At 39.6% G+C, this 22,764-nt stretch overlaps 1 protein-coding gene across 2 annotated transcripts in view; it reads right to left on the bottom strand.

Annotated features, from left to right (window-relative positions):
• The window catches only part of NUP214 (nucleoporin 214), a 97,376-nt gene that overhangs the window by 61,151 nt on the left and 13,461 nt on the right, over positions 1–22,764 (bottom strand). The window contains exons 11-21 of one of the 2 annotated variants that reach the window (XM_058524310.1): positions 21,834–21,995; positions 17,746–18,220; positions 15,842–16,017; positions 13,207–13,304; positions 10,340–10,426; positions 9,989–10,138; positions 8,748–8,906; positions 6,227–6,330; positions 3,978–4,160; positions 3,151–3,236; positions 2,964–3,047 (exon numbers count right to left, since the gene is read on the bottom strand). In XM_058524310.1, the coding sequence (XP_058380293.1) occupies positions 2,964–3,047; positions 3,151–3,236; positions 3,978–4,160; positions 6,227–6,330; positions 8,748–8,906; positions 9,989–10,138; positions 10,340–10,426; positions 13,207–13,304; positions 15,842–16,017; positions 17,746–18,220; positions 21,834–21,995 (1,764 nt within the window). The remainder of the gene's footprint in view (positions 1–2,963; positions 3,048–3,150; positions 3,237–3,977; positions 4,161–6,226; positions 6,331–8,747; positions 8,907–9,988; positions 10,139–10,339; positions 10,427–13,206; positions 13,305–15,841; positions 16,018–17,745; positions 18,221–21,833; positions 21,996–22,764) is intronic. The other variant, XM_058524311.1, reaches the window with a different exon arrangement.

Raw genomic sequence — 22,764 nt, 5'->3', positions numbered from 1 at the left:
ATAGTAACAGCTACACATGACGACATGGATGACTCTTACAAACCCAACGTAGAACGAGGGAAATCCATCCTAAGAATAAATGAATGGACCTAGCATGCAAAGCCCAAAAAACTGGCAAAACCAAATTACAGTGTTTGGAGAGGCACACTTAAATAGTACAACTGTCAAGACAAGCAAAGATAAAGGAGACTAAAGAGAATGACAACTTAATGGAATGTATAATCCTGGATTGGATTCTAGATTTTTTAAAAAGAGTGGCTATGCAGGACATAAGAGGGACAGTTGGCAAATTATGAGTAGGGATTGCATATTAGATAACAGTATTCTATCAATGTTCAATTATCTAAATCTGATCATTGTATTATGGTTGTGTGAGAGAATATTCTTGCTTTTAAAGCACACGTGCCGAAATATTTAGCAGTAACGGGTCCTGTCTGCAACCTATTTTTAAATAGTTCATTGAAAAATAATAACAATACTCTGTGCATGTATGGGAGAGAGGAGAAAAATAAAGCAACTGTGGCAAACGTTACTGGGAAATATACTCAGTGAAGGGTTAAGTTGGTGCTCATTGTATTATTCTTACAGCTAGGGGTTTGAAATTTTTCAAAATAATAAATAAAGACTTAAAATGTCAAAAGAAAAAACTAAACAAATAAAAAGCAAAGGTATACCATCATATGCATCCATAGAGTGGTACCTTTGGGGAGCAGGAAGACTGGGGTGCACAAGAGCAGGGTCTAGGGAGTTGGCAATGGAAGGTTCTTTTTCTTAACCTTGGTAGAGAGAGATTACACAGATGGATATTTTTGTTTTGTGCACTTTTCTGTGTGTGTGTGTTAATTTCACAATTTTTAAAGTTAAAAATGTTTATATGCTCTGAGTTATTCTTTACAGCATATATCCTAATGTTAAATGAGCATAATGTGCAGTTATCTGCTTAATGTCTGTATTCCCCTCTTAATCAAAAGTTTAATGTGATCAGAGACTGTGTTTCTCTTATTTACCACTGTCTGGAACAAAGTAGGCAATCGTATTTGTTGAATGATTAAATAAGTTACATAAATCTCACTTCTAAGGAACCTATCATAAAGATATAATCAGAGATGTGCTTAAAGATTTGTGACCAAGGATGTTCCGAGTAAAATCTTGGCAATAAGATTAACACAACAGCAGGGATTGGATAAGTAAATTATGGCCTTCTAATACAAAGAAATATTGCACAGTCATTGTAAGGCACATGTTCAAATAATATTTAAAAACAGAAGGCAGAGGAAAGGCTCATGAAATTTTAATTTTTAAAAATTTCTCCCCAATTTTTTTGCTGTGGTAAAATACACATAAAATTCACCATCTTAACCATTTTTAAGTGTACACTTCACTGGTATTAAGTACATACACATTGCTGTGCAACCATCACCACTATCCACCTCCAGACTGAAATTCTATAGCCATTAAACACTAACTCCCCATTCTTTTCCCCTTCCCAGCCTGTGGCACCCACCACTCTACTTTCTGTCTCTATGAATTTGACTTCTCTAGGTATCTCATATAACTCAAATCACCCAGTATTTGTCTTTTTGTGACTGGCTTATCTCCCTTAGCATAATGTCCTCAAAGTTCATTCACAGTGTAGCATGCATCAGAATTTCCTTCCTTTTTAAGGTAGTATATATCCCACTTTCATCTGTTGACGGACACTTGGCTTGCTTCTATCTTTTAGCTATTGAGAAAAATGCTGCTATGAACACGAGAGTACAAACATCCACTTGAGTCTGTTTTCAATTCTTTTGGGTATATACCCAGAAGTGGATTGCTGGATCATATGGTAATTCTATTTTTAAGTTTTTGAGAAACCACAAAACTATTTTCCACAGCAGCTGCACCATTTTACATTTCTACCAATAGTGTACAAGGGTCCCAATGTGTCCACATCCTCGCCAACACTTATTTTCTATTTCATAGTAAGGGCTCATCAATTTTTAATTAATAAAAAATTAGGCCACAAACCTGTAACCCAAAAAATCAAATTTACATATGCAAAGAAAGAAGTTTGGGAGTAAACCAAAATGACATAAGTGATAAGTCATAAGTGATGACATAAGTGATTAACCCCTGAGTTAAGGGATAATAATAATTTTTATTTTCCTTTATACTTTTCCATAGTTTTCCAATTATCTACCAAGAAAATGTATTCTTTAGATAAGGAAAATGTTATTAGAAAATTCACTTGTCTGTGAATAGTACTTACCTTATATGATTACAGAAAAATTAATAAATCATGGTACAGTGATTAAATTAAATTTCTCTCCACTATTTTAATTACCAAAAGGCATTTGTTGTTGGTATACAAAAAAATTTTCAACTCAAAACAGAATTTCAAAGAAAAAAGCAGATATGGGCAGTAAAGCATAGTTATGCCTGAAGTTGTAAATAACAAATATTTCTTAAAAAGAAAATTGAGGTAATTATATACGTAATTTAATTGCAAAAATAATTTTTTTTTATCAGTTATATGGCTTCTTTTCAGCAAGCATTTTTAGCCATCATTCCCTAATCCGTAGTTGTTTTCTTCTTTCTTAAGAAAAGAAGTCTTTTTTCAAATGCAATCTTACTCAAAACTCCATACAAATCAGAAAAGCAGAATTTCTCCAGTTAAAGTAGAAGCTAGGACCCCTGGAGCCAGCTCAGCCTCCCCAAACCCTTGGGAATTACTGCTACGTCACCTGGGGATGGCAGAAAACAAAGTGCAAAAGCCAAAGCAACTACTTGAGCTGCTTCATCGAGTATGCATATGCTGTTTCCCACTCCAATATTCAGATGGACGACAGATTCTGGGGACATTTTCTCTATTCCCTCTTAAAAACCAAAAGGAAAACATACACACACACACACACACCCCTACCCCCACACCATGCACTGTAGGGTTTATGCTAAAAAAACTCAGGACCGGCTCCCTTTACCTGGAGCAGTGGATCTCACCGGTGGGGTCTTCCTCTTGGCCAAGAAGTTTCTCAGTTGTGCCTGTTTCACAGGGGACAGTTTAGCTGCAAGAAATTCATGAGCCCATAAATGCTTAAGATTTGGTTTTTAAGATGTTAGTGGATAGAAGAGAACAAAGAGTTAAAAGACTGGGAAGAATGTATTTACCTGGTACTTTGGTCAAGGGTTTGGTGTGAGATTCTATGGTGGTTTTCAGCAAAGCGTTGCGCAGGCTTTCAAGGTCACTGTCAAAACTGAAATAGGACAGTGTCACATACAAACCAACTATGACAAGAGAAATGGGGGCGGGGGGAAAGGGGCGGGCACACTATCCTCCTAAATATAAATGCAAGAGATAAGAGTATCCTCAACAGAGAAACAGGAAATCTGACCAATCAACGTAATCAATTCAAAAGGAAAGAGATCACAATCTCAATATTACATAACACCCCCACTGCAAACACAACACCAACAGTGCTTCAGCAGAAAGGGTTATTAAAATCTACACATTCGGCCTAAAGGCAGAAACACAAAACCATCTTCATAACTTCAGAGGTAAACTGTCTGACTGGCAGGGTCTGAAAGTTTCCACACTCAACCAAAACGACAAATCTGAGCGTTGACACAAGTAAGTCAACCTAAACCTATCAGTTAATTTTCAATAAAACAACAATACTATTACCGTAGTATCTGCTATCATCTATTGAGCACCTGTTTCATCAGGCACACCACTAGGTGCTTTATAGACTTAATTTAACTCCCCAACAATCCCATGAGGCAGGTATTGTTATCCTCATTTTTAAGGCAAAGGAACGAAGGATCGGGAAGGGTGAGGAACTTTACCAGGATCACACAGGTGACAGACAGCAGAATCACTTTCAAACCCACATCTGAACCACTCTAAGACTACTCCATGTTACTCTCAAATATACATTCATTCATTCGACCATACTTATCGAGTACAGCAGCTTTAACAGGCCCCTTCTCCCGCACACCTGTGAGTGCTGCTCTGGGAGGACACATCTGAGGGGAGGCTCCACTGGGAGGTTTGGTTATACAGACGGAGCTGCTGGAGACTGTCCACCAGGTGATTCAACCTCTTCCTCTGTTGGTTGATGATTTCCCGGTTGTTGGCCAGGGTGTTAAACAGTGTCTCTCGCTCTGGCATAAGCAGGCGCCTGAAGACAGCAGTGAGGAAAGAATTCAATGTGAATGGTTTAAGTAAAGGAACCTCCCACCAGAAGGAGAAAAAGAAAAACTACAACTATAACAGTTAAAAGATAAAATGGAGAGGCACTAGTGGACAAGAAGCATCAAGAAATTACTAGGAGATGAAAGCCTAAGGAGGATAAACTGGAACGAGGAAAGGGCAGCTCAGGATGTGCAGGCCAGGCCCACAGCAAAGGACAGCATAACCAGGCAAAACCCCAGGAAGGTCTCGGGGAAGGAAAGGGTGGGAGATAGAGTCAAAAACAGGAGGAAAATTCATTCAGCTGTATACTCAGCATATGTGTATTTTCTGTATAAATTATAGTCAATAAAAAGAAAAGACCCAGGCATTCACTGGAATTCTATGGGAATCAGTCACTGCTTCACAGTGCTGTCAAAAAACACTGGGACAACATGGGATTTAGCAGCAAGGAGGTAACCCACCAGAAAAAACTAAAACAAGAAGGGGACCACAGTCCCTGTCTTTCTGGTGACAAGGGAGTTCAACATAAATTTTTAAAAAGGCATTTCAGAAGGGTACGAGGTAATGTTTAGAGACGGATCTAAAACAGAGAAGTGCTAGAAAATTGTATAGATTTAAGAATTTGAACCCTGCAGAAAGGGAACTTAAAAAAAACATGTTCAGTAATAAATCCATGGCGTTGTTATAAAGGAGAAGAAAGCCTGGCTTCCTATTAGCATCATGCACTTTAAAAAAAAAAAGCCAATTGGTTATCAATTAGCAAAGAGAAATCCAACTGTCAAGCATAGCAGAATGTGCACGCTGCCAGGTCAAGCCGTTCTCACATGTGGTTGAACATGAATTCAGAACGAGGGGAGTGAGCTGTGAAATCTCTAATGGGGCTCAACTGCCCAAGGGGACAAGCGCTCCAGGCCACAGGCCACCAAATCCTCCCCCATGAGTGTCTGAGCGATCAGCGCTCACCTCTATCTTCCCACATCCACACTCCAAGCTGAGGCTCCTCAGGTCAGGCACGAAGCCTTTCTCCACGTGGTACAATATAATGCATTAAGTTCTGCTCTCTGAATTTTAAGCACATTCTAGCTCTGCCCCTGACATCACACACAGCTTGCCCCACTCAAAAGTTCTGTGATCCCACGGCTTTGTAAACAAGTAAACAGATCGTTTCTGGGTGTGTTTCCTTACAGGGCTAATCACACTCATCAAGCACAGGCGTTTCAGAAATCTGGCATTTTGGGGGCTGATCTGTGTTTCGAGTTTCTTCTGGGCACTTTACTGCTCTTACAATGTACTGCATTCTATTCCTTCCAGAAAACATATGGCATAGAACCAAATAGCCAGGGATAGAAGACTAGGGTAAAAGGTTTTCTCTACCTTTGCCATCACTCCTCTCATCCTTTTAATTATCCACACTAGTCAGGAATGTTTCTTCAAAAAGAAAACTTGGAATATACACAAAAGCTTTAAGTAAAGGAAAAGTTCCCCTTAATCCCATCTCACAGACATAACTGTGAATATTTTGACAGATTTACTTCCAGCCTCTTTTCTATGTTCAGACCTCCACACTGAGATCATCCAGTATGATTTTGTCTTTTCCATATTTTATTTTTCCATTTTTTAATATTTTTCATATTCTATATATTATCTAATAATTATAGTTGTATAATTATATATTTTATACATTTCATGTGACATAAAAAATATATTTAAAAAGATTTTTTTGAGAACATGCTAGTCAATGGTTACACAGTATTCTGTATTACGAAAAAAAATTGTGACCAGATTTACTTAGCCACTCCTCTAACTTTTGGATAATCAGGTTGATTCCAGTTTTTCACTATCATAAATTATGCTGCAATATAAATTCTTTTATGTAAATTGTTGTGAGCCTTGCTATTATTTCTGTAGAACAAATTTCTAGAAGTAGAATGACTAAGTCAAAGAGAATGAACATTTGAAGAGTTTTTTATAAATGCACCTAAACCATCTTTTAAAAAGGCTATATATAGCAGTGTCCACTACAACCCGTGGTGGACGAGAGACCTCGCTCACTTTTGTTTCCTCTTTTGTTCCAGATGCCGATCCCACTCCAAGTCTAGAACATCATTCACATCTTGGACAGCAAATTTCACATATTGATGAAGGCGCCGAATTTCCTGCAAGAGAAAAATGAAAAGGCAAATGACTCCATCTTCCAGTAGCTTGGAGGAAGGTTATCAACAGTCAAAATAATTTTGAAATATTTCTATATTGAGGACCATAATGAACAAGGAAAACATAACAGGCTTTAATATATTCACTAGAATGTTACAATTGAAATGAAAAACAGACACTCAACCTTTTTAATTGTGTGTCAGAGAGGTGGTGCAAAGAAAAGGGAAAGAAAGGGCGTGTTGGCCTAGCGCCTCTAGGGAACAAATGTTCTTGCTTAGTTCTCCTGTTTCAGTTTCTGTAAAGTATCTCACATGGTCTAGGAATTTTCCACTGCACTCTGGCACTCCAATCGTGCATCCATTTTGTTTTTGCTCTCCCACCCATGAAATTAACTGTAATCTAGACAAAACTATCCTACAAAACAGGCTGAAAATAATTCGAAACCTATCTATTCATAGCGTAGAACACATAAGTCATCTTGCCAGTTGAGAAAAACTCATTTCTTCTCAAAAACAATGAATAAAATCAGCGCTAGAAATTAAATTTACCATTATTAAAACTCCTATCTATTAACTTATTTTAGGCCTGCAATAATTTTCTTTAAATTTTGGTCCAGTGTTAACCTTCATGGCTATACAACTTGACTTTCAAAAATTAAAGATGACGCTTTCCATTAAATACGTATACACATGAAGACAATGTGCCACGCACTGGGAAGAGCTCTCTACCCCTGTACAAAGATCTTATTGTGCTGAACCGTATTTTCAAAATTATTCTTGGATAAAGGTATATGCCCCAACGGAAAAAGAGAAAATGTCATTTAAAAAGAGGCAGGATGATTTCAGGAGGTAGCAGTTACCTTAGCATCAAACATAAATTTCACCTCAATACTCAATGACTACAAGGAGGCCCTTTTCTTTGAACACTTCAAATGTGATCATACCTCTGTGCATTAGCTGATGCTGTGTCTTCTGAATGCCCTCCCAACTTTGTCTACCAGAAAAAAACAACTTTTCTTTTAAGGTCCATCACGTATACTTCTTTTCTGTGGCTTAGCTGCTCCCTCATCTGTAATCCCATAGCAACATAGCCCACATTACATTTATATGTTCATCTTTCCCACTGCCACCTACGCAGCAGGAGGGATTGCACGTTGTAGCGCAGTGATTAAGAGCACAAGCTCTGAGCCAGACTGCCCAGGGTCAAGAGTCCCACATTTACTAGTGGTGAGAATGGGTAGTTCCAATATCTCTGTTTCCTTACCTTTCTCTTGTACATGGTATGCACTCAAATGCTAGCTATTATTATCTACTGAGCACTGTGAAAAACCAAAGTGATTTACTTTTGAATGGGCAAAGTGTCCCCCAAAAGCTTTACGCTTTTCTTTCAGTTTGGACACAGAACAAGAAGTGAAAGGCATGTAAGAAGAAAGTGTAATTGATGCAACATAGCGGCCTGCAATTTGACGAGTGGTAGGCAAGTGGTCCACTCTCCCTTGCTAAGAGAGTTAGGGGATCCACAGGACGAGGACACATCTAGGAATGCCACAAGGGCTGCGGGACACAGCAGGGGTTCCTCAATCTTTCTGGGAGAAGGGACCATTTCCTTCATTTTTCCTACTGTCAGTAAGTTTACCAGGTGTGGGATGGAAATGGTGGATTTTCTGGGCAGGAAGGGATTCGGCATACTCATAGACCCTCACATCCTAGGTGAGAGAGACCAGTGCTACCATCTGTGCACCCTTTCCCACCAGGATTCTAGGCAAATGCGTGGAGGAGGGAGATGAGCCCCACCAAAGCTTGTAGCACAACAGTTTTGAATAAACTGAAAAGACGAAAACAAAACCAGATTAAAACAATGAATAAGAGTAATCAAGAATTAAGAGAGAAGTAACTTTGCTAAGCATGGTGTACAGGAAAGTGTCCCAGCAGGTGACCGTTTGGATTCTGGTTCCACTCTTAGCAGCAACACGACCCTGGACAAACTCCTTAGCCTATGAGGCTCAATTTCCTTATCGGTACAACGGAATCAGTAATGCTCACCTTTCAGAGCAACTGGTTCTGAAGACTAGAAATAATGCATAAAAAACACTCAGCAGAGTACTTGGCGCTCAACGAATAGCTGGTGGTTTAACAATTATTATCTATGATTTGCTGTCTAAATATAACTTTTTCAATAGCACACTCTCTACCAAGCTTAAGGTTTAATTAAGAATTATATTTTTGTTTAATCCAAAAAACATTAAGTGGAAAAGTGCCATTTTCTTTGTTACAGTTAAGGAAGTCTGTGGGACGTGGGTAAATTAGTCACAGGATATTAACAACCTCCTAAGGGCAGCCACCCAAACCCACACCTCAGAAAGGAGAGTGGTTGTTGTAGGAGTTTGTTTAAACAACACGCTTTGGCTGGACTCTCCTACCTGGAGCTGAGCTTCACTCTTGGGGTCCAGTGGTCTCTTATAGAGCAAATGTAGATATCCAGAGTCACGATTTCTCTCATTTTGTTCTCTGGCTTCTTCAACACCAGCAAAGCCCTCAAGTAAAGTTGTTTTCAGGGTACTTATATCCCCATGAAGAGACTAGAAAAGGTACAAGGATGTATTGATACAAAAAGTGGTATTTCTAAGACATAAACCTTTCTGGCTGGATCGGGGAAGGCAGTGTTTCTCAAATATTTAACATGATAAACATCTGAATATAGTTAATAGTCAAGCAAAAAAAAGAATTTCACTGCTTGGAAAGAAAAATACTAAAGCTCATTCTTTAAAAAACTATTTTTCTTCCTCATTAAAAAAGTACATATTCTAATGATCAGAAACTCAGAAAATAAGGCAAGTATTGACAGTACTGATAATCCTACCACCTGAAGACAATCACTGCTAACACCCTGGAGAACTTGCCTCTTTGCAAGTATGTTATTTAAGACCAGAGCGCTGGAGTCAGACAGTCTGAACTGGGATCCTGGCACTAAAACTCAGTAACTGGGTGGCTTTGGGAAAATTACTTCACCTCTCTAAGCCTCAGTTTCCTGACCTGCAAAATCGAAAGGATAATAGTACCTACCACACAGGCAAGTTGTGAGGATCTGATGAGATAATACAGGTAAAGTGGTTAGCACAGTGCCTGGCACACAGTAAGTAGGAATAATAGTAACAAAGTAAATAATACTATTAACAAATATTTGATATTTTTATACTGTATATGCTCTTAAGTATTCTGCTTTTTTTTAAAACCTAACACTTCATAACCTAGCAATTTACTATAAAAGATAGTAAATTTGCTCCTGTAAATGACCCACGACATCTTCATTAAAATCTGCTTTTACACGACGAGAAAAAAAGATAGTAAATTTTCAAATATACCTAAACTAAATTAACAACTATAATAAACTTTTATGGAGTCCCTTGTATGTGTCAATGGGGCAGAAACTATTATTCCATTTTCTGTATAAGAACACTAAAACACAGAGTAGCTAGATTAACTTGCCCAAAGTCACATAATTTATTATTAAGTGCTGCAGGCAGGATCTGAAATCAGGCATTCCTAAGTAAACCACCCATCCACATAAAAACAACACTGGTGATCCCTGAAGAGACAAAGTAGCGGAGAACGATTTTTTGAGGTGCAATTCAATTTAGGAAGAATACCAATAAACACAAACCTCTGTGGTCTCTTTAATCTCTAAAAGAAAGGTGTGCAAGTCATCTGATTCTGTTCGCAGCATCTTCATCTCCTCAGAAGTGCCAACTTGGAAACAGGCTTTGGAAGTTCGGGCTTTCAACTCTTCCAACTCCTTCTGAAAGTGAGCGATCTGTAGAAGCCACAAATAAGGAGACTCCTCAGTCTGAACGGCACGGCAGTAACGGCACTGCTACTGGGCTCACTAACAGCACAGACTCTGGGACACACCAAGGTTCAAAGCCAGAATAAAACAGTCATGTAGGAGTCTGTACTCAGAGCCATCAAGGCTGTCAGAAGAACTTCTGGAAACAATCTGCAGGAACAAACTTACCTCCTCCCCAATTCCAGCTATCACAGGATCAGACTCTTTCCACTGATGTCCCTGCTTTTCTGTGACAGGTGGCTGAAGTGATTTTGCCTGAAATGGAGCAAAAGGTTTAAAAATGCATCCAATACCACAAGTCGTGGCTTCGTAAAGCAGCTGGGTCAGTGCCTATCACAGGCAGTGGCATTCTCTTAATACAGTCATGTTCCATCATTCATTCTTCTGAATCCATATTTACTGGGTACCTACTTGGTATAAGGCATGTTCTAGACAGTGGACATAGAGGTAAACGAGGCAGATGAGGTCCCTGCTCTTATGGAAATTATCTTCTGTTGGCACAAGACGAATAAGAAGTAGTAAACAAATCAGATAATTTCAGCTGGTGTTAAACAATATGAAAAAGTAAATGGGAACATACAGAGAATAAAAGTGGGTGCTACTGGAGATGAGATGGCCTAGAAAGCTCTCACTGAGAGCTGCCTCTGATCTGAGACCTGAAGTAAGGGAAAAAGCTACAGAAAATGCTGGGGGAAGCATCTTCTAGGCAGCAAGAAGAGCCAAGTGCAAAGAATCTGAGGTGAGAAAGACACTGGCATGCTCTAGGCAAAGAGATAAAGTAAACGTGGGCACAGTTAAGTCAGGGAGGCAGGCAGGGAGGGAGCTGGAGGCAAGCAGGGGCAAGTCGTGTAAGGTCATACCAAGGAGTTTGGATTTTATTCTAAGTGTGTTGGAAAGCTACTAGTGGAGTTTTAAGAGAGTTTAAACTATTCTTTGATTTATGATTTTAAAAGGTCCCTCTTGCTGCTAAGTAGAGCATGGATGACAGTGAGAGGCAGAAGAAATAGGGAGACTAGTCAGGAGACTAACAAGGTGAGAGATAATGGCCTGAAATATGACCTTGGCAGGGATAACAGAGACATGGATTTATGACATACACCACATTGGAGTAGAGCTGACAAGACCTCCTGCTAGCGACTGCGAGGAGGTTCTGTTAAAGAGAGAAAGCTAGGATGACTTCTGGGTTTGGGCCTTGAGCAAATCTTAGAGCTACTTACTGAGATGGTGACACTAGAATAGGAATAGGTTCTGGGAGAGACAGAAATCAAGAATTCTGCTTTAGAGGTATTATAAATTGAGATGGCTTTTAGATTATTTGATACCTACAGCAATTAACATGTAGAGAGTTTTTAGACTGTACAAGCATTCATTAAAACAGCAAACATTTATTTAATAAATGCCACGCGTCATGTATTATGCCAAAAGCTAGACCTGTAAACTGGGCATTTACTGTGTGCCTCATACAGGTGTGCTGGGAACAGGATGGGGTTGGCTGGGGGAGAGATAGAAGGGAAAGACATGACTCCTGCTCTGAGGGCACTCAAATAAAGAAGTGGGAAATTGACATAAAATTCTCTTTAAGTTAAACCATAAAATAAACTGAGAATATAGCCTATAACTCTAAATATGAAAAGCAAAATAATAAAGCTTTTAGAAAAACATAGGAAAATATCTTTTTGACCTTAGAATAGAAAAAGATTTCTGAAACAGAACACAAAAAGCACTAATCATAAAAGAAAAACTGATATATGAACTATATTAAAATTAAGAATCTGCAGGTATCAAAGGAAACCACGAAGAGAATGAAAAGGCAATTCAGAGTGAGAAAGTTATGTGTGAGTGTGTGCTTGCGTGTGCGCACATGTGTGCCTATCCACAAGGAACTAGCTCTTACAAATCAATAAAAGTCAGACAACTCAATAGAAAAAGGAGTAAAAGACTTAAACAGATCCCCCTTAAAAGAAGATATTCAAATGGACAATATAATCATATAAAAAAAAGCTCAACTTCATTGTTCATCAGGGAAATACTAATTAAAACCACAAAATACAACTACAATAAAAAATGAAAAATACCAAGATTGGTGAGGCTGTGGAGCAGCTGGACTCTCATATACTCCTGGTGGAATTTACTACAGAGGAATATATGCATATTCTATGAGCCAGCAATTCCACTCCTAGGTATACGCCAAACAGAAATGCATGCATATGTTCATCCAAGACATCAACCAGCAAGGACAGAGCAATGTTATTCACAATAACTTAAACCTGGAAACGACTCAAATGCCCGTCCAGGTGGAATGAATACTTGTAGTATAGTCACCCAATGAATTCCATATGGCAAAAATGATATGGCTAAATCTCACAAACATAATGTTGAGCAAAACAGCCAGATATAAGAATACACACGGTGTGATTCTATTTTATAGAAGGTACAAACAGGCTAAACTAAGCTATGCCGTTCGAAAGCATAATAGTGAGTCCCCCTTGGCAAGGGTAGTTGACTAGAAGGGTACACATGAGCAGGAATTCTGGGGTCCTGGTAATGTTCTATTTCTTGACCTGGGTGTTGGTTACTAAGATGTATTTAGCTGGTGACAATTCACTGAGGTGTACATGTATCACATGTGTACTTTTTCCTATGTGTATTATACGTCAATAAAAAAATTAAGCAAGTAAAATATACTGAGATGTTATGCAAGGCAGAGAAAAAGAAGTCACTGGATAGATTTCTTGGTTACTTTGGGAATGAGAAAAAAAAAATCAGGTGCTAGTCCTTTCTGATATAAAGAGAATACAACAAACTGAACAGCACAGCATGGAAAAGCTCAGGAACCAGCAGAGAAAACAACTCTTAAGACTCTGGGGTTGAGATCAATGGCTTTTATGAGCACATACTTCGGGATTTCCTGTAACACGGTCCTAAATACTATTTCAAAGGTGTGAATTCTAAAACACGAAAACCTATTTTATAAACATGTACATTTGGAGAAGTAAATTAATACACACAGCATTGTACGCTGAGTTTAAACATACCTGGGGGGAGCTTGACTTGGCCACTGGAGGGGTAATCCTAGGTGATTTCTGTACCATTGAGGGCACTGCACTTGGACTGCCCTGAGCAGATCGCCCTGCTAGAATAAGAAGTCAGTTAAAACAGACAGTATTTATTCCCGTTATTTCTCTCATTACAAATGTCCTTTCCTCAAATCTAAAAAAAATGTTTCTCATTGTCCCTGGCCCCCCTTTTATGGTCTTTGTTATCAAGAGTAATGTCCACAGTTGTGTCAGCCTCTGTTCCAAAATAACTAAAAAACATATATTTTCAGATGTGAAACTCTTTTTTATAAAGCAGATAAAAGTGTAGTAGGTGTGTATATCTGTGTGCAGGCCCAGGACACTGGCCATGTGGCCCATCCTTACTCCCCACAGAGATTCCTGAGGCATCTCTGGGAACTGGGGACAAAGTTTAAAACCACTGGACGAGAATGATAATTCCCATCACCTTGTAAGAACTCACAGGGTCTTCAGGACCCTCCTGGAAGCCTCTAGGACAAGTTTTGCCCCATTGCACATTAAAATCACCTAGGGAGCTTTTAAAAAACAAATACACCAGAAACTCACACCCAATCCTCACCCCCAGAGAGCCTGAGTAAACAGTTAGGGATGGGATCCCCCAATGAGTCTAGCATGCAACTGGGATTGCAATCTAATAATCTAGGACCCACCAAACTTTAAGAACTAAGTAATGGCAATAAGGAGGTAGGGAGATTTGAGTGGTGAACAGTGGAAAGGTAGAAACTATATGTGCATTATAGTTCAAGTTTCCTCTTCCAAACTCTAAAGAGGTGTGAAAGACTAAGGGAAGGCTTCTTAACTTTTGGGGTCATAGACAAATGTCTTTCAGAATTTGAGGAAAAGTCCAGGAATGAGGTGACTTGCGCAAACTCCAGAAGGAAGAAGCCCTTCTCCTGAGCAAGAGGTAGAGAGAAGATTTCAGGATTCACAGCTCAAGGCTTGCTCAGTATTCACCAAGATAAAATTATTCCTGACACTCAAACAACAAAAGGCTACCCAAATACATCTGGCTAGGTACTATCACCGGCATTCACGAAAATAACCAACTTAATAACTGAGACAGATCTGGCCAACACCACCGTAACCATATGAGCAAATTAACATCACTTATGTCAGGACAAAATGAGATCATGTGATGTGATGCACCTCACCCATGTGGATTACTGCCCAAAACGCTGAACCTGAATCATCATGTGGAAACAATCAAACCCAAATTGAGGGACAGTGCACAAAACAACTGGCCTGACCTCTTCACAAATGCCAATGTCGAGAAAGACAAAAAAGGTGAAGAAGTGTTTGAGACTGAGATCAACAAGACAAAATCAGAATATAATGTGTGCTCCTTGATTGGATAGGGGGAAAAAAAGCCATAAAGAACATTATTGGGACAACTGTGGAAATGTCAACGTGGGCTGTAGATTACTGTTAAATTTCCTGAGTGTGATAATGTATTGTGCATCCTTGGTTTTAGGAGACATACACTGAAGTATTTAGAGGTAAAGTGTTGCACGTCTGCAATTAACTCTCAGATATTTTAGAAAAAAATTACATAAAAAAAGAAGTAGATAAAATAAATGGTGCAAAATGTCAGCAAGTGTTGAATCTCGGTGAAGGGCATAATATTCATCATACAATTTTTGCAACCTTTCTGTAGGTTTGAAAGGAAAATAAAAGATAAACTAGGTACATTTGCTCATGGAGTTTTATAATATATTTTAATTCAACTTGGCTATAATAATTATTCACATATATGATCTTTATTTAGTAAGCTTGTTTATAGTAGGTCTGAGTGTGGAAATCCAGACGTCACCAGAAGCAATAAGCCTAACAGCCGCGGCAGGCTCCCTTTCTTCAGTGTCGCTTACAGAATTTCCCATCACTGCCCTGCACATAGGGCAGGCTCCCTCTCTTCAGTGTCGCTTACAGAATTTCCCATCACTGCCCTGCACATAGGGCAGGCTCCCTCTCTTCAGTGTCGCTTACAGAATTTCCCATCACTGCCCTGCACATAGGGCAGGCTCCCTCTCTTCAGTGGAGCTTACAGAATTTCCCATCACTGCCCTGCACATAGGGCAGGCTCCCTCTCTTCAGTGGAGCTTACAGAATTTCCCATCACTGCCCTGCACATAGGGCAGGCGCCCTCTCTTCAGTGGAGCTTACAGAATTTCCCATCACTGCCCTGCACATAGGGCAGGCTCCCTCTCTTCAGTGTCGCTTACAGAATTTCCCATCACTGCCCTGCACATAGGGCAGGCTCCCTCTCTTCAGTGGAGCTTACAGAATTTTCCCATCACTGCCCTGCACATAGGGCAGGCTCCACATGAAGACAAATGCCCCACAACAAGATACTTCCTTTGAATCATCAAGTTCTCTTAGCTCCACAAGAAATGTCAGGGAGGCAAGCGTGGCAACATTGAAGCCATTTTCAATCCTCCCAACTCAGAGTACGAAAATCATAGCAGACTGGTGTGAGATACAGGAAGCAAGAAAAAATAATCTAGTCCAACTATGTTAGCTAGGATTCTTAACAACTGAAAAATGTTAATCTCAGAATTCAGGACTGAGCCCTAAAGATATTAGTTTAAAATCATACCTGATGCCAAGGCAGAGACTGAAGACTTTGATGCCATGGAACTGGGTGATGCTGAGAGAGGTGCAGGGTGGCTGAGAGGTCCAGAAGAAGCTGGTTTGGAGGCAGAGGAGAATGGCGCCACCGAGGGTGCGCTCTGTGAGCTATTAACAGGAGCAGAGGTAGCCACGGTAGTAAACCTGAAAACGGCAGCCCGAATGCATCAGAGGAACCTGTATGAGTCTTTCACACTGCTCGTGAGCCACATCATCAAACGATAAATTGCTACCCATACATTTTCGCCTTCATGATACATAAATGTTTAGCTCTTTCTTATAAAAGGTGAAAGCTGCAAGGAAACATCTATCTTATCGTCTACTTATTTAGGAATGAATTATTCAATGAAAATATCAAATAAGTACTTAATATGAAAATGAAACTAAGTTTGTCATGATATGAAATGCTTATTTTCTATTCTATCAAGCTGAGTAAAAAAAAAGAGGGTGGGACTCAATTATGCTTAGGAGAGTTTAGTACCCTCCTTTTGTCAAGGAAATTACTGAGAATTCATTTTGGGGTGATCCCTTCCTCTGGACAGTGAGGAAGGAAGAGGAAAGCAGGTCACCATCTTGGGGATGCTTATGGTCCAGTAGGAACGTTAAGGTAAGTTTCACCTAATGAGCAAAAAGTCTGCATACAACCCAGAAATCCAGCATTAGATGACGGGTCAAATAAATTACAGTGCAACCACAAAGTAGAATACAAGGCAACCATTAGAATCAAGTGGCTGTGACGATTTAATATTCACAGTGACAATGGCAGCGGCAGTGGCAACAACCAGCACACCTCCACAGCAACAAGGACAGTACAGATAAGTGGGGAAAGCTGGCAGTGTTTACACTCAATGGTCACCTTGGGAAGGGTTACAATGTACAAGGGATTACTTCCCTCAAGAAGCTACATTCTAGTGGGGAGAACACAACAGGCAGATAAAGGAGTGAAAAACAAGATCTAAGCGAGTTGGTAGGACCCTCATCTGGAGGAAGCTGGAATACCATGCTGAGGAGTTTGGATTGTACTCCAAGAGCAACGAGAAGCCACTGGGGATTGTCAAGTAAGACAGTTGTCTGACGTACTTACAATTTCACAAGATCACTTTGGTGGCTGTGTAGAAAACAGTTCAGAGAGAGTCAAGGGTGGACACAGTGGACACAAGGGGAAAAAGGACTACAGGAGATTCATTTCCCTTACAGGATGTATACTCGGTATTGTTTCATTTTTAAAAATAAAGAATATCTCCTACATTTGAAATCTGAAAAAACAAAACAAGCACTTGAATACAAACTTCTAGAGAGGAGGGGGAAAGGGGTGATAGGGCACATGTGTATGGTGACAAATGGTGATTAGTCTTTGGGTGGTGAACACGATGTAGCCTACAGAGAAATCGAAATATAATGATGCACACTTGAAATTTATATAATGTTATAAACCAACGTTACTTCAATAAGACAAACAAAATAATAATAATTACATATCTATGTTTCTTCAATAATTGTACAAATGTACCACAGTAATGTAAGACGTTAGTAACGGGAAATTGAGTGTGGGTGAGAACTCTCTGTAATATCTTCCCAATTTTTCTGCAAATCTAAAACCATTCTAAAAAATAAAGTATTTTTTAAAGACAAAAATATAAATAAAATAAACTAATAGTCAAAAAAATATGAAATTCTAAGAGACTCTTCTGGACTCTGTCCACTGAAGAAATGCAAATCTTTTATGTTGTCTGATTTTTTGCCATTTGCAAGTATTACTAAGAAAAAAAGAGAAAATCTATTCAGTAACTCCCCGCACACTGACTCTCTTTCCAGTGAATAACATGCTCTCCACCCATCCTACAGAAGAATCAAACTTTATGTGTTACTTACTTTTCGCTAAGGTCGACCTTGACTGCAGAGGCTGGCACTGGGAAGGAGGGGTTCATTCCTATGTTTGGAGCAGACACAGTTGGCATTGGTGTGCTTTCCAGGGTAGGCTTAAAACTCGATGATCCAAAGGAGAACGAAGCAGCTGATGGTGCCAAGGGAGAGGCTGCAGGGGTGGGAGCTAGGGAGGCTTGAGCAGGAGAAGCAAAAGAGAAGGTGGATGCACCAGAGCCCAGGGCTGCTTTAGAATTGTCAGAGCCACTGGAATACGGAGGGGGCTCCCCAGTGACAGAACCAGATGATTTCAAGGATGAAGAAGCAAAGGAGAACACGGCAGGGGCTCCGACAGCAGAAGGCAAAGAGAAGGTGGAGGTGGGAGCAGCCAGCGATGAAGGGGAGACAGAGACAGGAGCTGCAGCCGCTGAAGCATCGGATTTCTGCGGGGCCTGAGAGGAGGTTGGGGTAGTGGGAGTACTTCCTGCAATGGAAAAAACGGAGAAAAAGAAAGGGAGAAATTAGCATTTTAACAGTGGAGGTCCACATACCAGAAAGCAAGTGGGAAAGTGGTAGAATGAAGTCAGAAATAATGGTCCCAGTTCAAGAAGAAAAAAAAAAATGCAAGCAGAGTTCATACTGGACTTTCCATATGATAAGATGCATAAAACTTGGAAGGAAAAAGGAAATGAAGAAAGACAGACTGACAGGACTTTGAGGACACCCAGTTGAGTAATACAGAAAAAAACATACTTCTCAATGTTACAGTGAAAAATGTCATTCTGCCACATTTCATTAACAATCAGGAAAAGATTTTAATTCTGACCTTCACCTCCTAAAAGCAATTCCAGATGAATTAAAGATACACACGTAAACACATACACCTCAAGACAAAGGCGGCGAAAAGTGAGGTAAGTCTCTGAGAGTCTAACAACTTGATAAACTTAGAAGTGACAAAAAAAATCACAAAAGGAAAAGATTACGACTTGACCGTGTGCAAAAACTGTTACATAACTAAAAGGTAAATGAAATTTAAAAAATCTGCAGCAAATGACAAGTAATATGTTTTATTTTTTAAAAAAGCTCACACAAATTGAGATTAAAAGAATTTCAAGACTTTAATGGATATAAGCTGGGAACCTAATTCACAAAAAGAAAATATATTCGATTTCTCTATTCAAAGGAATGCAAATCCAAATGAGGCACACTTTTTATTGTTCTCCAAATAATCAAAATTTAAATATATATAATCCCCTATGTTTGAAAGGGTAAAATGAACCTGAAACTTTTTATCACTAATAGGTACCTAACTTCGCATAGTCTTTTAGAAAACATTTTAGCATTACGTCTCAAAAATCATAAAAAATGGACCCAGTAATCCCAATTCTAAGAATAAAGCCTATGAAAATAATCTAAAAAATGAAAATGACAGGGCCGGCCCAGTGGCTTAGCAGTTAAGTGCGCGAGCTCCGCTGCTAGCGGCCTGGGTTCGGATCCCAGGCGCGCACCGACGCACCGCTTCTCCAGCCATGCTGAGGCCGCGTCCCACATACAGCAACTAGAAGGATGTGCAGCTATGACATACAACGATCTACTGGGGCTTTGGGGGTGAAAAAAAAAATAAGTAAAATTATAAAAAAAAAAATGAAAATGACATTTAATACAAGCCAAATGGTAAAAAATACTCAATGGAATACTAAGCACTCTTTTAAATAAATCATGAAGATTATGTAAGAAGCTGAAAAACACAATTTAAATTAAAAACCTGCATATCAATTATGTACACAATATGATTACAACTATGAAGAAAGATGTTTATGAAAAAAAAACACTGGGAGAATACCCCAAAAGGCAGGTTTAAAATTTTTTCTATTTTCCAAGCTCTCTATCAAGTAAACATGTTAATTCTCTAAATTAACTAACTAAATATGTAAGAGAGCAATATTTTTTAGCAATACATTTATATTAATGGGTCTTGGTTCTTCCAAATTGTCCAAGATAATAGTTTATCTTTACTTCATCTAAAGCAATGAAATACTTAGGATACAAGTATGAAAATACCACCTTCTAAAAACAAAGACCCAAGTAAATTGTCACTTCTATGCAAGTGTAATAATGTGAGCAAATCTATCCTGTTAATACATCTTTTACACAATACGGAACCAGCAACTGCTAACTTCTTTAAAGATACAAAAATATAAATGTTAATCACTTCCATGCACATTTGGTAGACCAACATGAAAAGTATATGCCAGAGCTGAAAGAAATCATAGGTATTTTCCACTGAAAATAGAACTAATTTGAAAACCATGATGCTATTTCTGATCTTTCCCATTAATGTCTTCTGAACCCATGACCCAGGCTTTAGCTAGAGCTGGTGAGCTGCTGGGACACTTTCTCCCCCTTCAGCGGCCTTCTTCCACTCATCTACACATGGCTGTTACGTCTCACCAAGAGTGAGGGAAGAGGGGGGTTTCCCTAGGAAAGGTGAACAGTAAAACTGGCCTCTGCTTATGCTCTGGGGTTTAATGAGCTAGTAGCAAAGTTCGTCACATGAACCGTGCTCAGAAACAAACGTCATCGCACAGGCTCCCGACCTCACAGAGTGCACAATGCTTGTTACAACAGACCAGACAACTGTGTTTAGGTAGTTCATGGTACTCAGGACCACTTAAGGGGAAAAAAAAAAACAATTCAAAGAGTACACACACTGTAGATAATGAGATAGCCCAAGGCCAGTGCCATGGCTTAGCAGTTAAGCGTGCGCACTCTGCTACTGGTGGCCTGGGCTCGGATCCCGGGCGCACGCTGATGTAACGCTTCTCCGGCCATGCTGAGGCCGCGTCCCACATACAGCAACTAGAAGGATGTGCAGCTACGACATACAACTATCTACTGGGGCTTTGGGGGAAAATAAAATAAAATAAAATAAAAATTAAAAAAGATAATGAGATAGCCCAACACAACAACACTGATACAGCCTATGCAAGGCACCTGGCGTATTACTTGGGGTCACATTGCCAGCTGGTAGGAGGCCAAGTATCTGAATGGCTTTGTTTACAATGTACAACTCACTCCGCAACGGGAAGCAATGAGAAAAGATCCCCAAGTATTGTCAACCTTATCGAACCCAATTGGTCAACATATTTTTCCTTAGATATGGAACTGGTGACACTATGAGCGCTTTTAGCCATACTAGAAGAAAAAAATCTTAATAGTTATATACTCACAGAATTCAAAAAGAGAAATATTAGTGAAATTCCAAAATATGAAACAATGTCCTTTAAAAAGTTTTATATCTTGTTCTGACAAGTGATACAAAGTCTCTGTGAAAATTTTGAAAATACAAAATTGGCAGTTCTATGTGTGCATTTATGTGCATGAAGAACATGTACCAAAATGTTGACTGGGTACTGCTTAATGACTGATGGGCTCTTAAATGATTTTGTTTTTGTATTTTCTCATTTTCTCCAATAAACATATATTACTCAAGTAATACTTTCAGAGGGAAAAAAACTAAAGAAAATTAAATATAGATAAATAAAAAGAAAAGAAAATCCCCATGTCCCCACCACCCAGCAACAACCATTTGGATTTTAGTATTAATCTTTTAAGTATTTTTTCTACATATATATACTTTCTCATTAAAAAGGAATCACACAGTATATAGTGTTTCTTCATGATATAGTCTACTTTTTCCTCATCAATAAACATAACATTTTTAAGAGTTACATGGCATTTCACTGTATGAATCTACAATCATTTATTTAACCAATCCCTCATGATTAACCATGTCTTTAGGATTCAGACCATACAATATAAAGTCTTACAATAGGATACTGTTGGTAAATTACCTGATGGGATCCATCTGGCTGAGCTGCCACTTTCTCTAAAGGGTGGAGAAGAACGTGTAGGGGTGAGGGAAGGTCAGTGTGCACACGCGTACTCAAGGACAAGATTAGTCCTGCCTCATGGAGAGAGACTGGCCAGAGACAGATGACCACAAAGTGTCCTTCCACAGCTCTCATCCTTGGGGATACCCCTGAACAAGCCCCTGGTATTCCATCTCGGGGATACCTAGAGGAAGAGGCACATACCTGATGATTTGGGTTGTCGCTCTCCTTCTAATGAGAGCCGTTCTGGTGTCTTGATGAGGGACTTAACCCCGGGATTTTGATTGATCATATAAAATGGACAAAGCACACCATCTGTTGAAAGTAACATAAGAACGGGAGCAGGAGGAAGAGTCTTCTCATCATCTGTTAAAAAAGAAACAAAAGTGATCAAAGAGCCAAGCCAATTGAAAGGCCTGGGCCCAGAAGGGCAAGACTGCCCTAGCAGTCTGGGCAGAAGGCGCTTACTGGACTCATTCCACCAGAAGTGCCAGTCAGTTTGTTCTGATTCAGATCTGCATAGCCCTTCATGAAACAGGTCTTCAAAGAGAGCTACTGCCCTTATCAGATCGCCACCATTCTGCTAGGCCCTACGTGGAAGCTCCAGCAGTCCTGTGGTGGCTTGACTCTCCCGAACCTCCCTCGATTCTTACAAGTGCCTCAGTGTCTGGGAGGCAGGTTCAGCGTTCCCCTGACCAAGACAGGAGTCTCTAGAAGTGGCTGGTTTAGTAAAAAATGACAGACTAGACTCTTTAGAAAACACATGGTAGGACATGGAAAAGCGAGTCAAACTACTTTATATTCACTCAAAGTTGAATCATAAGCTTATATTTTGTCAATTAAGACTTCAAGAGAATCAGAGTAAATGAGCTGATCAGACCAAATAACCTGACCAGGCAATGGACAAGGAATTTAATGGGACCACTTCTCTAAACTGAAGCACCAAAGAGCAAAGAATACGTCTTCTGTTGCACTTGGACATTTTGGACTGCGGCCCTGCCAAGCTTTAGCAGAGGAGGATATACTCAGAGCACACACGCGGGCCCAACTGGGAAGCCATGTGTTTGAGGTCTCCATTTTCTAATCCGTGCCTTCAAATCAAGTATTGGTATACAGTGTCTGATTAGGGTGTTCC

Source organism: Diceros bicornis, chromosome 28 (assembly GCF_020826845.1).
Source record: "Diceros bicornis minor isolate mBicDic1 chromosome 28, mDicBic1.mat.cur, whole genome shotgun sequence".
Classification (NCBI taxonomy): Eukaryota; Metazoa; Chordata; class Mammalia; order Perissodactyla; family Rhinocerotidae; genus Diceros; species Diceros bicornis.
The sequence above is the reverse complement of the archived record's forward strand: the minus strand, read 5'-3'. Positions and strand labels throughout refer to the sequence as shown.